This window comes from Mastomys coucha, unplaced genomic scaffold, assembly GCF_008632895.1.
Source record: "Mastomys coucha isolate ucsf_1 unplaced genomic scaffold, UCSF_Mcou_1 pScaffold1, whole genome shotgun sequence".
NCBI lineage: Eukaryota > Metazoa > Chordata > Mammalia > Rodentia > Muridae > Mastomys > Mastomys coucha.
In genome coordinates, this window is record NW_022196891.1 from 24,497,851 (window position 1) to 24,510,030 (window position 12,180).

Below are 12,180 nucleotides of genomic sequence, written 5' to 3' on the forward strand. Positions count from 1 at the left end.
CAGTCCCAGAGCTCTCCCAGCTGAGGAGTGGGTGACAGTCCCAGAGCTCTCCCAGCTGAGGAGGGGGTACTGCTATTTCCAAACAAACATGCTTTCTAAAACTTTTACATTGCTCAACAACGTAACTTCCCCCCGTGACTTAGAGGCTCAGGGTTGTCGGTCTCACCACAACAGACCAGGATCTCCAAATACCAATATCCATCCCGGCAGCTTAATGTTTAGCACTCAAATCACACTGCTCAGTCGGTTATTGTTTTTAAAAAACAATTTATGGGCTGGAGAGATGGCTCAGCAGTTAAGAGCACTGACTGCTCTTCTGAGATCCTGAGTTCAATTCCCAGCAACCACATGGTGGCTCACAACCATGTAATGGGATCTGATGCCCTCTTCTGGTGTGTCTAAAGATAGCAACAGTGTACTCACATACATAAAAAAATAAATAAATCTTTAAAAAAACCAATTTATTAGTTTTAATTTTATGTGTATGAGGGTTTTTGCTTATGTCTGTGTACTACATGCATGTCTGGTGCCCACAGAGGCCAGATGAGGGGGTGGATCTTCTGCTCCTGGAGTTACAGTTGTGAGCTGCTGCATGCTGGGAGCTAGGAACTGAACTCAGGTCCTCTGCAATAGCAGCCGGTGCTCTTAACCATGAGTCATCTCTCCAGTCCTGTAGTCCATTTTTATAATGAATGACTTTATTATTTCTACTTTTTTTCTTAGAGAGGGAATAACATAGAAAGATAAAATATTTTTATGAACTGGTAAAGCTATTTCATTGAACAGCTTATGGCATTCTTGCACTTAGACAAGTCACCGTAGCAATCTTATGGACAAATATCCAATTTATCAGGGCTTTTTGTCCTTTAGTTACGGCAGGTCTCCCTAGGTATGACGAATAAGGAACTTAAAAGCAGGCATTTCTAAACAGGCAACAGGACCTGACTTGATATTTTCAGCACAAGTGAAACCCCGACTTCCCAGAAATGAAGCCACACCTATGTTATAGAGCCTACAGGGCTGATTGGCTGATCAGAAGTTCCTGGACTGTGGGAAGATAAAAGTTGCAAATTTGGAGCCAAAACGTCATGGGCAAACTTTAGTATCCCAGTCCCTCCTTCTGTTGGGCGCTACACAGTCTAGAACTTGCAGGGCAGACCAGGCTTGCCTTGAACTTGCGGGACCTTTCTGCTTCTGCCTCCTAAGTTCTAGGATTATAGGCATGTACTACCATGTCTGGCTCCCTGGCCTTCTTATGGGATGCTTTCTAGGATCTGCAAGGTCACTGCTAAGCTTCCAGCTCTGGTCAGCAGACAGCAGCTGACAACTACAGCGGGTATTTCCCAAGCCCACTATCAGCCATCTCCCTCCTGGAGCGATTGCTGTGTCAAAATGCCTCGACTTACGACTTGTCCTTCTGAGACTATAAAACTTCGTGGAACCATTTCCACATTGGAACTTGCTATTTGAATCAACCTGAATCCATGCTGCCAGGCCATGGCCGCTCAGATTTATCTCCATTATAAAGCATCTCGTAAGTCTCTTTGAGGTGAAAGCTACTTTGCATGGACAGATAGAAGAAATTTCTCTTTGCTTATACAGCTAACAGTCACCATGCCCCTATCCTCTGTTTAATAAAACATAAGAAAAAGGTTGCCTCTGGTGAGAAGCGCTGGAGTCAGATCTGCAAGATGCTCCTGACGGTGAGGGTGCTTTCTCTGAAGGCTGGGGACCTTTCAACGTAGGGTCCTTTGAGACAAATCCCCTGGCCTAAATGACAGGATCGGAAGTCAGTTATTAGAGCTGAAGGAGTGGAAAAGGAAATGCAGTGAAACTCACAAAAACAATGAAGCACTTCAAAGCCGGAGCTGATCCAGCAGGGACTGGGCCACCAATGTCAGGGAGGATCTAGACGGGGTTACTAGACCCTGAGCAAAAGCCCTGAGCAAGAAGCCATCCTGCCTCCTGTCACGGCTCCATTCCTAACAAAAGTAATAAACCTGCTTCACAAATGACCAGTGGGACAGTGTGCTGGCTTCCAGAGAGATGCTGAACGGATGGATGGCAGGAACTGCCACTAAAGATCTTCACATCTGTGAACTCAAGGCTGTTTTCAAAGGCAAAGAGAGTGACATAGGAAGGGCTTAGTCCTCCGACTGGAAGACACATAGATTTAAGTTACCCTGAAAAAGAAATCGCTGCTTTCTCTACCCCTCGAGATGTTCCAAACAGACCACTGCCATGTAGCCAAAGCAAAACAAAACAAAACACCCAACCGTGATCCACTTTTAGATACACCTAGTCTCTCTCTGCAGGAACACAGAACAAAACAAATCAACTCTGCTCCACTCTGGGGTAAAACAAAAGAAAAACATAAAACAGACTAAAGACAGAAATAAAATGTGGCTGGCAAATGGCTGGAGGTTGGGGGTTGAAAGCGTCTGTTGCCTGCTCTGACAACCTGAGCATGATCCCTGAGACCCAGTGGGTAGAAGAAGGAAAGAACAGACTCCTGCAATTTGTCCTCTGACTTGCACAGACAACGCGCGAAATTACTTTTCTGTATAAATATATATATTTGCATGTAGCTTTTCACATTGAAAAAGAGAGCATTGTAGTAATGATATCCCAAAAGAGGAAAAATAATCCCGAGTTTTCAGATTGTATCCTACAGTAAAAGGAAGGAGGACGCTAGCTCCTTTAACAAAAGGCCAGCATCAGCTCTGGGCCAAAGCACGTTCAATATGGATCTGGGATGGTTTGTTCCCCAGAAAGCAAGAAAGCCCTCCTAGAATTATGGAGCTATAGGGCTGAAGACGTGGTTTAGTAGACAGAGTTAGTGATGGGCAACAAATATAAGGACGTCAGTTCAAATATCAAACACCCACGCACGCACGCACGAACGCACGCGCACACATGTACACACATGTACACATGCACATGCAAATAAAGGTTCTTTATAAAAATGCAGCTAACAAACATAGATATAATGATAGAACTAGAAAACCAAACCATCATTCAGAACCGACTCAGGCAAAAGTCCCTGACAGAAGCTGACCCCGCTGAGGAGATGCGGGGGCAGGATGATCACACGTTCTGGAAATGTCTAGCATGGATAATTTGCCACATTTTTTTGGAGAGCAGCTATGCTCACCACGCAGCACCAATCACGGTTATCAGTATGGTCTGCCTTATTTTATTCGTAAGTCTTGGTTGGTTTTGTTTTTGAGACAGGGTTTTGCTATGTAGCTCAGGCTGGCTGGAATTTTATGACTCAGCCTGCTCAGTGAGAAGCTTTTCATTTTTCACAGTCAGCATTGCAATCTTTTCCTTTATTACTTGTGTATTGAGGCAAATCTTTACCCTTCCCTGCCTGCCTTCAAGGTCATAAAAATATTTTCTCTAGTACTATCTTCTGAAGGTTAGAGTCTATTCAGGTTGTTTTTCTAGACAACTGAGCCTTAAGTTTTGAAACTACTGGAAAATATAAACTAGTTCAGTAGCAAAGTTCAAATTTGCTTCTTCAAGTTTTTCTATCTTTATGTAAATAGACTTTCAAGAGCATAAATAATAGAGAATTGCTGCTTAAAATGATACATGATAAAGTACATTTTCCAGGCATTAAAATATAGGGGAAGGGTCTAGAGAGATGACTCAGTGTACAAAGTATTTGCTGTGAAAACACAAGGACCTGGGCCTAGGGGCCCAGGTCCCAGGTAAAAGCTGGGTATGGTGGTGCCAGCTAATAACTCAGTGGACGAGACAAGTGGACCCTGGCTTGCTGGTCTCAGGGAACCCAGAACAGCAAGGTACTCTGAAAAGTGGAGAGCAACAGAGACAGATATCACATGTTGTTGATCACACACACACACACACACACACACACACACACACACACACACACACACACACACACACACAGAGAGAGAGAGAGAGAGAGAGAGAGAGAGACAGACAGACAGACAGACAGACAGACAGACAGACAGAGACAGAGAGAGAGACAGAGAGAGAGAACGTGCAAAGGTAAATGAGAAAGTGTCAAAGAATGAGTCACATTCTCTTACATGAGTAAACACAGAGTCCTTGAGCTCTTCAAAACTGTCACTTGGAGTCCACGCTTCAGCAAACTGCAGAAAACCCCACTTTTCCTTGTCATCTTCCATGGCCTGAAGTTTCTCCTTCCTGCCATTCAGTGTGCTCCCTGTGACCTGAGCCTGTGAGACAGAACATGAGGCTCTTACCCAAGTCATGCCACATGCTTGATTAGTACCTTGCTGATAAGCTGAGGTCTTAAAGTTAACCAATGAGAAAATATTACAACTTCAACAGATAATGGCTTTAGTAATGTGGCTATTTAAAATTTCAATTTAAATCTGAATTGCCATCTGATGTGGCCGATGACTGGTTGTAGAACTCAGGAAAGTAGGCCCTGAGGCAACACAGAAGAGCTGGCCCAGGGTGAAGGCACAGGTGAGCTGGCCCCAAGGGTATGAGAGGCAGAGAACTGCTCCACCCCTTGCTGGCTGCAGAACTGGGTGAGCTATCAATCAGGGCAGGGACACAGAGCTTACCTTGGTGGTGTGGGTGTGGATGCAGAAGACCTGGAGGGTTGACCAACTCAGCTAGCACCCAAGCCCAGATCCAGGGCTTTGAGTTTGTCTACCCCTAAAACTACCTCGTCAATGAACTGCTGGAGCATGTGAAAGGGCTGGTCCTGCAGATCCAAAGCTGCAGGATCTCCATGACACGGGATAACCCAGAGGAGTCCCTGTGAGGTTCCCGTATTGACAGTGTATCAGAAGCCAGAGAACCTGAACTGGATCGATGGCTCATTGCGATGAACGTTTGCAAGTAGAGATGTGTGGACAAAAGGGTAAACTGTGGGACACTGTGACACACTACAGCTTCCGTGACCAGATGTATTTTTATGCTTTATTTTATACTTTTGTTTTTTTATTTTCTTTTGGAGGGGAGGCTACAAGGGCAGAGGGCTGACACAAAGGGACAGGGAGATGAGTGGGACAAAGAATCAATAAAAAGTTAAAAAAACAAACAAACCAAAATTACAATTTAATTACCAAATGTTTAGGGGGATTTAACAGAAACATTATACAATATTCACTTTCCTCTTGAAATTTTTATTTTAATGTTTATACTTAGGAATTTTCCCTAGACATGATTGGTCAGTATGCCTATTTATAATCACTACTCAGAACTCACTGCAAAAGAGTATTTATTTGGGACCTCACCCCCAATGCTGAAATCAGTACCTTGGTGTGATGTGAGGAAGTCGCATCTTGGGGAAGTGATTAAGTCATGAAGGTGGGGCGCACTTCCCTGGGATTAGTGACAGATATGCATTGCTATGCATTCCTATGGTATTTTGTTGCCGTAGCTCAAATTTCTTAGAAATTGATGTCCCAAAAGTGTGGCTGCTGCCCGGAGGCGTGGGAGGTTCACAAAACAGGCAGTGGTAGAGGCTGGAAGCCTCCGTGTGCATGCTAGGTAACCCACGAATGGAATTCAAAGGTATTTCAAGTCGACCAGGAGCGCAGCAGAGAAACTCTCTCTCATAATCCTGTACAGAACGTTGCTGGGACAGAGACTGCAAAGGCCATTTGGATGAAGTTTCAGATGAAAGTGGGGAACACGCTATCGGAAACTGGAGGAAAGGTCACTTTGTTCAAAAGCCAAGGCTTAACCGCATGGGCAGCGTTCTAGTTATTTCGGGAAGAGCTTGCAGGCAAGGAAACTGCGTCTCACTGTGACTTCCGAGGACACGCCGCGGGAGCCGCGTGGCTCCTTCTGACTATCTGAGGTATATGCAGGCAGAGAGAAATACTGGCAGAATTTTGAAGCAAAACGGGGACGATTTAAATTTGGGGAAGTTCTCAGCTCATCACCACTGAACAAATGAGAAGAGCTGTTTCGAAGGCAACCCTGTCCGGTGTGTCCAAGTGGCCATTCGATGTAATGGTCGGCAGGACACGAACTGCAAACTTAAAGTGAGAAGCCGACAGGGGTGTTATCATTAGAAATAGTGTCAGCTGGGAGGGAAGCGGTCACAGACAAGATGGCAGAGTGAGGGCAGCCGGGCAGCCTTCTTGAGCTGCATGGAACTGGAGCACAGCAGGACTCCAAAGCCAGAACACAAATACAAAACCAGCAGAAGATGACAAAGGCAGGGCAGGGATCACCAGGTGACACTCTTGCCCTAGGAACAGGAAGGTGGCGGGGGACTGGATTGTAAAAACCAATAGTGAGGGAGCTGCAGGGGCTGGGGCTGGCTGCCCGCAGCAGCTCTGCATCTGTGACCTCTCTCCACCTGGACAGAACCGGAAGCCAAGGCAGGGGCGGAGCCACTGCAACTGTTTGGCCAGTGCCTGGCTGAGACAGGCGGATATCTCCAGCCCGGTGGATCCAGAAGGCAGGGCTACTGCTCTATGAGACCTGGAGGACTGTGTAGGGACGGAGCGGATTAACAGCAAGCTTTGATATCTTACTCAACTTGCTCTGTGAAGTTTGAGAATCGTCTGGGGCGAGCTAGCCCTTTCTCCTCTCCTTTTTCTTCCTCTTGGAGTGTGAAAGAGGGTTTTAGACATCTCTCCCCCAGTTGTAGTTTATAAGTATATAATGTAGTTGGCTTCTGAGTCACAACCTGAGAGTAACTTCACCTCCAAGATGAGTGTCATCCATATCTGATTTAGATAATATTTAGATTAGATACTGGAGTTTGGTAGAATGAACGAGTGCAGTTTGTGCATGGAAGCTCATGAATTTTATGGGGACAGATAATGGTTGGTTTTACAACTTGACACAACCTGGGTAGGGAGGTTGCCTAGACCAAGTTGGCCTGTGGGCATGCATGTGAGGCTCGTTTTCAAACTGGGTGGCATTATTCATGGGCTGGCCTCTGAATGGTATAAAAGTGAAAAACCGGGGCTCAGTAGTAAGCATGCGTTCATTTCTCTCCGATCTTGACTGTGGGTGTGATTGGACGAGCTGCTTCGTGTTCCTGCCTTGCTCTCCCCTCAGTGACTGACTGTAACCTGGAGTTAGAAGCTGAATAAGCCACCCCCCCTTTTATTAAATCAGAGCAATAGAAATGAAACTAGGGCAACACAGAATAAAATGTAATAGACTAAAAATGTATGACTCTCCAAAATTTATATGCCGAAACCCTAACGACTGATGCGGTAGTGTCAGGAATAGACTATTAGTTATGGTGTAGACATGACTAAATCGACCTGGGGAGGAAAGGGTTATTTTGACTTTTACTTCCATTATCACTGTTCATCATCAAAGGAAGTCAGGACAGGCAAGCAAACAGGGAAGAAACCTGGAGGCAGGAGCTGATGCAGAGGTCATGGAGGGATGCTGCTTTACTGGCTTGCTCCCCACGGCTTGCTCAGTCTTTATAGAACCCAGGACCACCACCCCATGGATGGTCCTCCTGCATCAATAACAAAATCAGTTCCCAATTGAGGCTCCCTCCTTCTGATGACTAGCTTGTGTCAAGCTGACATAAACCTGGCCAGCACAATACCTCACAAATGAGATCACTGCCCTTACAAAAGGAGAGCATGAGGACCCAACAGGAAGCCCTGCCCAACTTGACCATGCTGGCTCCCTGATGGCAGTTCCAATCCTCCAGAACCCGGAGGAAAATGATTCCATTCAGTATGCACCACCATGGTAATAGTATTTACTATAGGATCCCTAATGGCTAAGAAATCCTGCTCTTACTCAGGCCTCTTCTATAAGCATCCTTCAGTGTTGGGAAAAAGAGACAGGGCTGGCGAGATGGCTCAGCGGGTAAGAGCACTGACTGCTCTTCCAAAGGTCCTGAGTTCAGATCCCAGCAACCACATGGTGGCTCACAACCACCCATAATAAGATCTGATGCCCTACAGGAAATGAATTACCCTGGAGCAAGTGGGGCTGGAGTGAGGGGGGCCAGCAGAGGTCCTGAGTTCAATTCCCAGCAGCCACACACATGATAGCTCACGGCCATCAGTACAGCTACAGTGTACTCATACACATAAAATAAATAAAATAAATCTTTAAAAAAAAAAAAAGAGACAGCTGAGCAGAGGGTACAGGCTGTCTTCTGTTAACATTAGTTGAAAACCACAAGAATCTTTTTGGAGAAGATTCAGTGCTTCTAAAGCTAGGTTCCAGTAATTCAGCATAGCCTTGCCTCTGAAGCAGTGGGAGTGGCAGTGAAAGTCCTTACGAAGCATGTGTGAGCCCCGAGCAAGGCAGAGTTCAGTCTCATGAGAAAACTAGGAAGAATAAAATAGCAACAGAGAGATGGCTCGGGAGTTAAAAGTTCTTGCAGAAGACCCAAGGTTGGTTCCTTGGACTCATAGGCCCTGTAACTCCAGCTCCAGGGGACCTGAAACCTTTGTGTGGTCTCTATGGACACCTGCACTCATGGGTACAAACCCCCACGTAGACATACATACATGAAGCTAAAAACCAATCTTTGTTTAAAAAAAGGAAAAGGGGCTAGAGAGATGGCTTAGCGGTTAAGAGCACTGACTGTTCTTCCTAGAGGTCCTGAGTTCAATTCCCAGCAACCATGTGGAGGCTCACAACCATCTGTAATGAGATCTGATGCCCTCTTCTGGTGTGTCTGAAGAGAGCTACAATGTACTCACATTAAATAAATAAATAAACAAACAAATAAATAAATAAATCTTAAAAAAAAAAAAAAAAAAAAAGGAAAAGAAAAAGGGTTTGGAAAAAACCAGCCACACTTGGACACTGGTGCCTTGGTGTTGTAGAGGACAGCAGGAAATGAAGTACTGACTGAGTCCTTTGTGATCTTACTCTCTACTGTGCTATCTTGGGACACTTAGGTAGCTTTGCTTGCACACATCAAAACTCAGCCTCCTAATTCACGCAGTGCACAGACTACAATAGAGACGGGGTTAAAACTCCAGCCCTACCTTTCGATTCAGCATTGCCCACATTAGGCTGTCCAGAGTACCGTTGGCAATAAGGTAGTGAATATTCACAGAGCTGCACTGTCCAATTCGGTGAGCACGGTCTTCAGCTTGCTTGATATGTCCAGGGTCCCAGTACAACTCAGCAAAGACAACGTGACTTGCAGCAGTAAACGTTAAGCCCTAAGCAAAACAAAGTGAGTGAGGCACAAAGAAGCTGAAAATGAGACATCATACGTGTAGCATGAGAGTCCATGTAAGAAAGCCTTCCTGAACACGTTATAAGGAGAGAAAGCAAGTGTCCCAGGCAGCTTTAACTGTCAACTTGATGTCAGCTTAGCGCCATCTGAGAAGGGAGTGGACGACTGAGGGACTGCTCAGGTCGTTGGGTCTTGGTATGTCTGTGGGGGGATCACCTTGATTGTTAATTGATACAAGAGAGCTCCACCTACTGTGGGCAGCATCCCTGCCTGGGCAGCTGGTTCTGAGCTCTGTAGGAACGCTAGCTGAGCACGAGTGACTGAGGCAGTGAACAGACAGTGTTTCTGCTTCAAGTCCTGCTTGAGTTCCTGGACTGACTTTCCTCAGTGACGGATTGGAACCTGTAAGCTGAAATAAATCCTTTCTTCCTCTAAGTTGCTTCTGCTCAAAGTGTTTTTATCACAGCAACAGAGATGAGACCAGTATACTAAAAAAGTTTTTAAAAGTCATTCATCTTAAGACAAATTAGGAAGATTTAACTCATGACCAACAAATGAAGGTTACTTATTTCAAGATACTTAAGTGAATTATAGGAAACCATATCTGAAAGACATTTCAATAGGCAGGTTGACGGCTACTGCATACACAAAGAAAACCACTTTATCCTCTGATGAAGAGTTAGACTCACTTTACTGCTGGAAAACCTAACATTATAAAAGAGAACATAATTTGTAAAGCATGGTATCCATGGCAACCAGGCATCAAGCATTGACATGTTCTTCATTTAATTCAAACCATTTGCTGGGAAGCGAAAGAAGCATGTGTCCATGTGCAGTGTCTTCCCGTGCAATCTTCCAAGCTGTTACTCCAAGCCCCTCAAGTTTAGTGCCCCTTGCCTCAGTGCGTCATGCAGCTGTTGCATTCTCTGTGCGCCTGGCTTTTGCATGAACTTGAAAAATTGGGGCAGAAAAAAGCATTCAGCCTTTTTTAATAACCAATATATGAAATACAGCAAGCTGCTCTCAGATCAATGTGTGTCAAGTTGCATCGCTTCTAGGATTCTGGGCTGGGTGAACTTTTGAAGCATGCATAACAGTGGGCACATACAGTCAATGATATGGGAGATGGAAGAAAAGTCTGCCTTGCTTTAGAAATATGGTTTAATCTGTTGTTCACAGGCACTGGAGCTTCTGTGAGGAAGGCATTTTTGAGAGTGTTACACTATTAGTTTTACTTTAACTTAAAGTATTTTGTGTTATAACAAAATTGTATGATCATTCATTAAGAAGGGCAACAAATTCCTTGAAAATTAGCCTCTTCATAAAACAGGTTAGAAGTAATAAAAATCAGGAAAGAACTAAACACAATATTAAGCTTGTCTTGCTATTTAGGACCCCAGAGCCATATTAGAAGTAATACTGAAAAAATAAGTAGTATTATCAGAGCGGTATTGCTACCCTTGTGAAAAGCATATGACCAGGGCCAGGAAGACAGATCAGTCAGGAAAATGCTGCCTTGCCAATGTGAGGACCTGAGTTCTTTTCTCCAAACCCACATACTAAGCTGAGTGTGGAGCTGTGCACTTAAATCCTAGCACTCAGGAGGTAGAGATGGGCAGGTTCCTGGGACCCACTGCCATATAGCCCAGCTAACTGGTGAGCCCCAGGTCTCAGTAAGAGACTCTGTCTCAAAGAACAAGCTGCAAAAAGCCTACCATAGTGGTACACACCTTGAATCCCAGCACTTGGGGGGCAGAGGCAGGCAGAAATCTGTGAGTATAAGGCCAGCCTCGTCTATATAGTGAGTTCCAGCACAGAGAAAGCTACACAGAGACTTTTTCAACCCCCCTCAAACAAACAAACAAACAAACAAACACGGCAGATGATTCCTGAGTTACAATTCCTGATCCCTGAGACTCACATTTGGCCTCCACATGCATGTATGTGCACACACATACACATAAGCACGCATGTTTATATGACCATGCTCACAGGATCACTACCATTCTAAGGGATAGTCAATCTATAATGTGAGATGCTCCCTTTGTCCGAAGGAGGAAATCGGTCTTAACATACACAACTGTTGACTTGTGTAAGAGCCTCATGAACACAGCCTTGAATATGATAGGAGTGCCCTATCATTCTCAATTTCAAGATGTCATTCACTTTTGATCATGTTTTAAGCTTTCCTGTCTGGTTTCATCTTACGGAAATATTCACTCCATTTCTAATTTCAGGTTCTTGGTATAACTGTCTGTGCCTGGAATACTCTAACCGATACATACGTCAGATGTTAGGACCTTTAATCCAACATAAGCTAGTACTGAGACAATTCCTAGTAGGTCCCTAAACTGTTTCATCCTCGGAATTTCACTACATACAGAATTTTCTAGGCCTTAAAATGCTGGGTAAAAACTGATCTTGATATATATATATATAGATATATAGATATATCAGATATAGATATATAGATATATCAGATATATGCCATGGATGTGCGCTCAGGTACTACCATCCCCCTGCCTCAGTGTTAAATGGCCTGGTTTAGACATCTACATCAAACTATTTTAGAATGAGGCAGAAGTCCAAAAGAACCCTTTTTTTACATAGTTTGACTACAACTGCCACTAATTTACAAAACATCTGCTCTTTTCAGAGCTTTTTAACGTGACACCTGACTGTCAGTGGCAACCTGGATTCTGACGGTTTAACTTGCATATTTGAGTGCCTGGTCCCTAGTTGGCAGAACTGCTTGGGAAAGTGAGGAGGTGTGGCCTTATTGGAGGAGGTACGTCACTGGCGTTTGAAAAAGCCGTGCCATTTCCACTTAAGCTCTCTGTCTAGCGCTTATGGGTCAAGATGTAAGCTCCCAGCTGCTGCCATAGCACCATGCCTGTCTGTCTGTCTGTTTGCTCCCTGCCATCATGGTCTTGGACTCTAGCTCTCTGCAACCATAAGCCCAAATTAAATGCAGCACCCTAAATTTTATAAATTGTCTTGGTCACTTGAGGAATGTGAGCTGCCCTCCT

General features: G+C 44.6%; 1 protein-coding gene across 11 annotated transcripts in view; it reads right to left on the reverse strand.

Annotated features, from left to right (window-relative positions):
• The window catches only part of Zranb3 (zinc finger RANBP2-type containing 3), a 147,330-nt gene that overhangs the window by 27,292 nt on the left and 107,858 nt on the right, over positions 1-12,180 (reverse strand). For all 11 annotated transcript variants that reach the window (XR_004121872.1, XM_031381118.1, XM_031381126.1 and 8 more), the window contains 2 exons: positions 8,955-9,134; positions 4,065-4,214 (listed from right to left, as the gene is read on the reverse strand). Coding sequence is in view for 10 of the 11 variants with exons in the window: in XM_031381118.1 (XP_031236978.1) it covers positions 4,065-4,214; positions 8,955-9,134 (330 nt within the window). In the remaining variant the exon portion in view is untranslated. The remainder of the gene's footprint in view (positions 1-4,064; positions 4,215-8,954; positions 9,135-12,180) is intronic.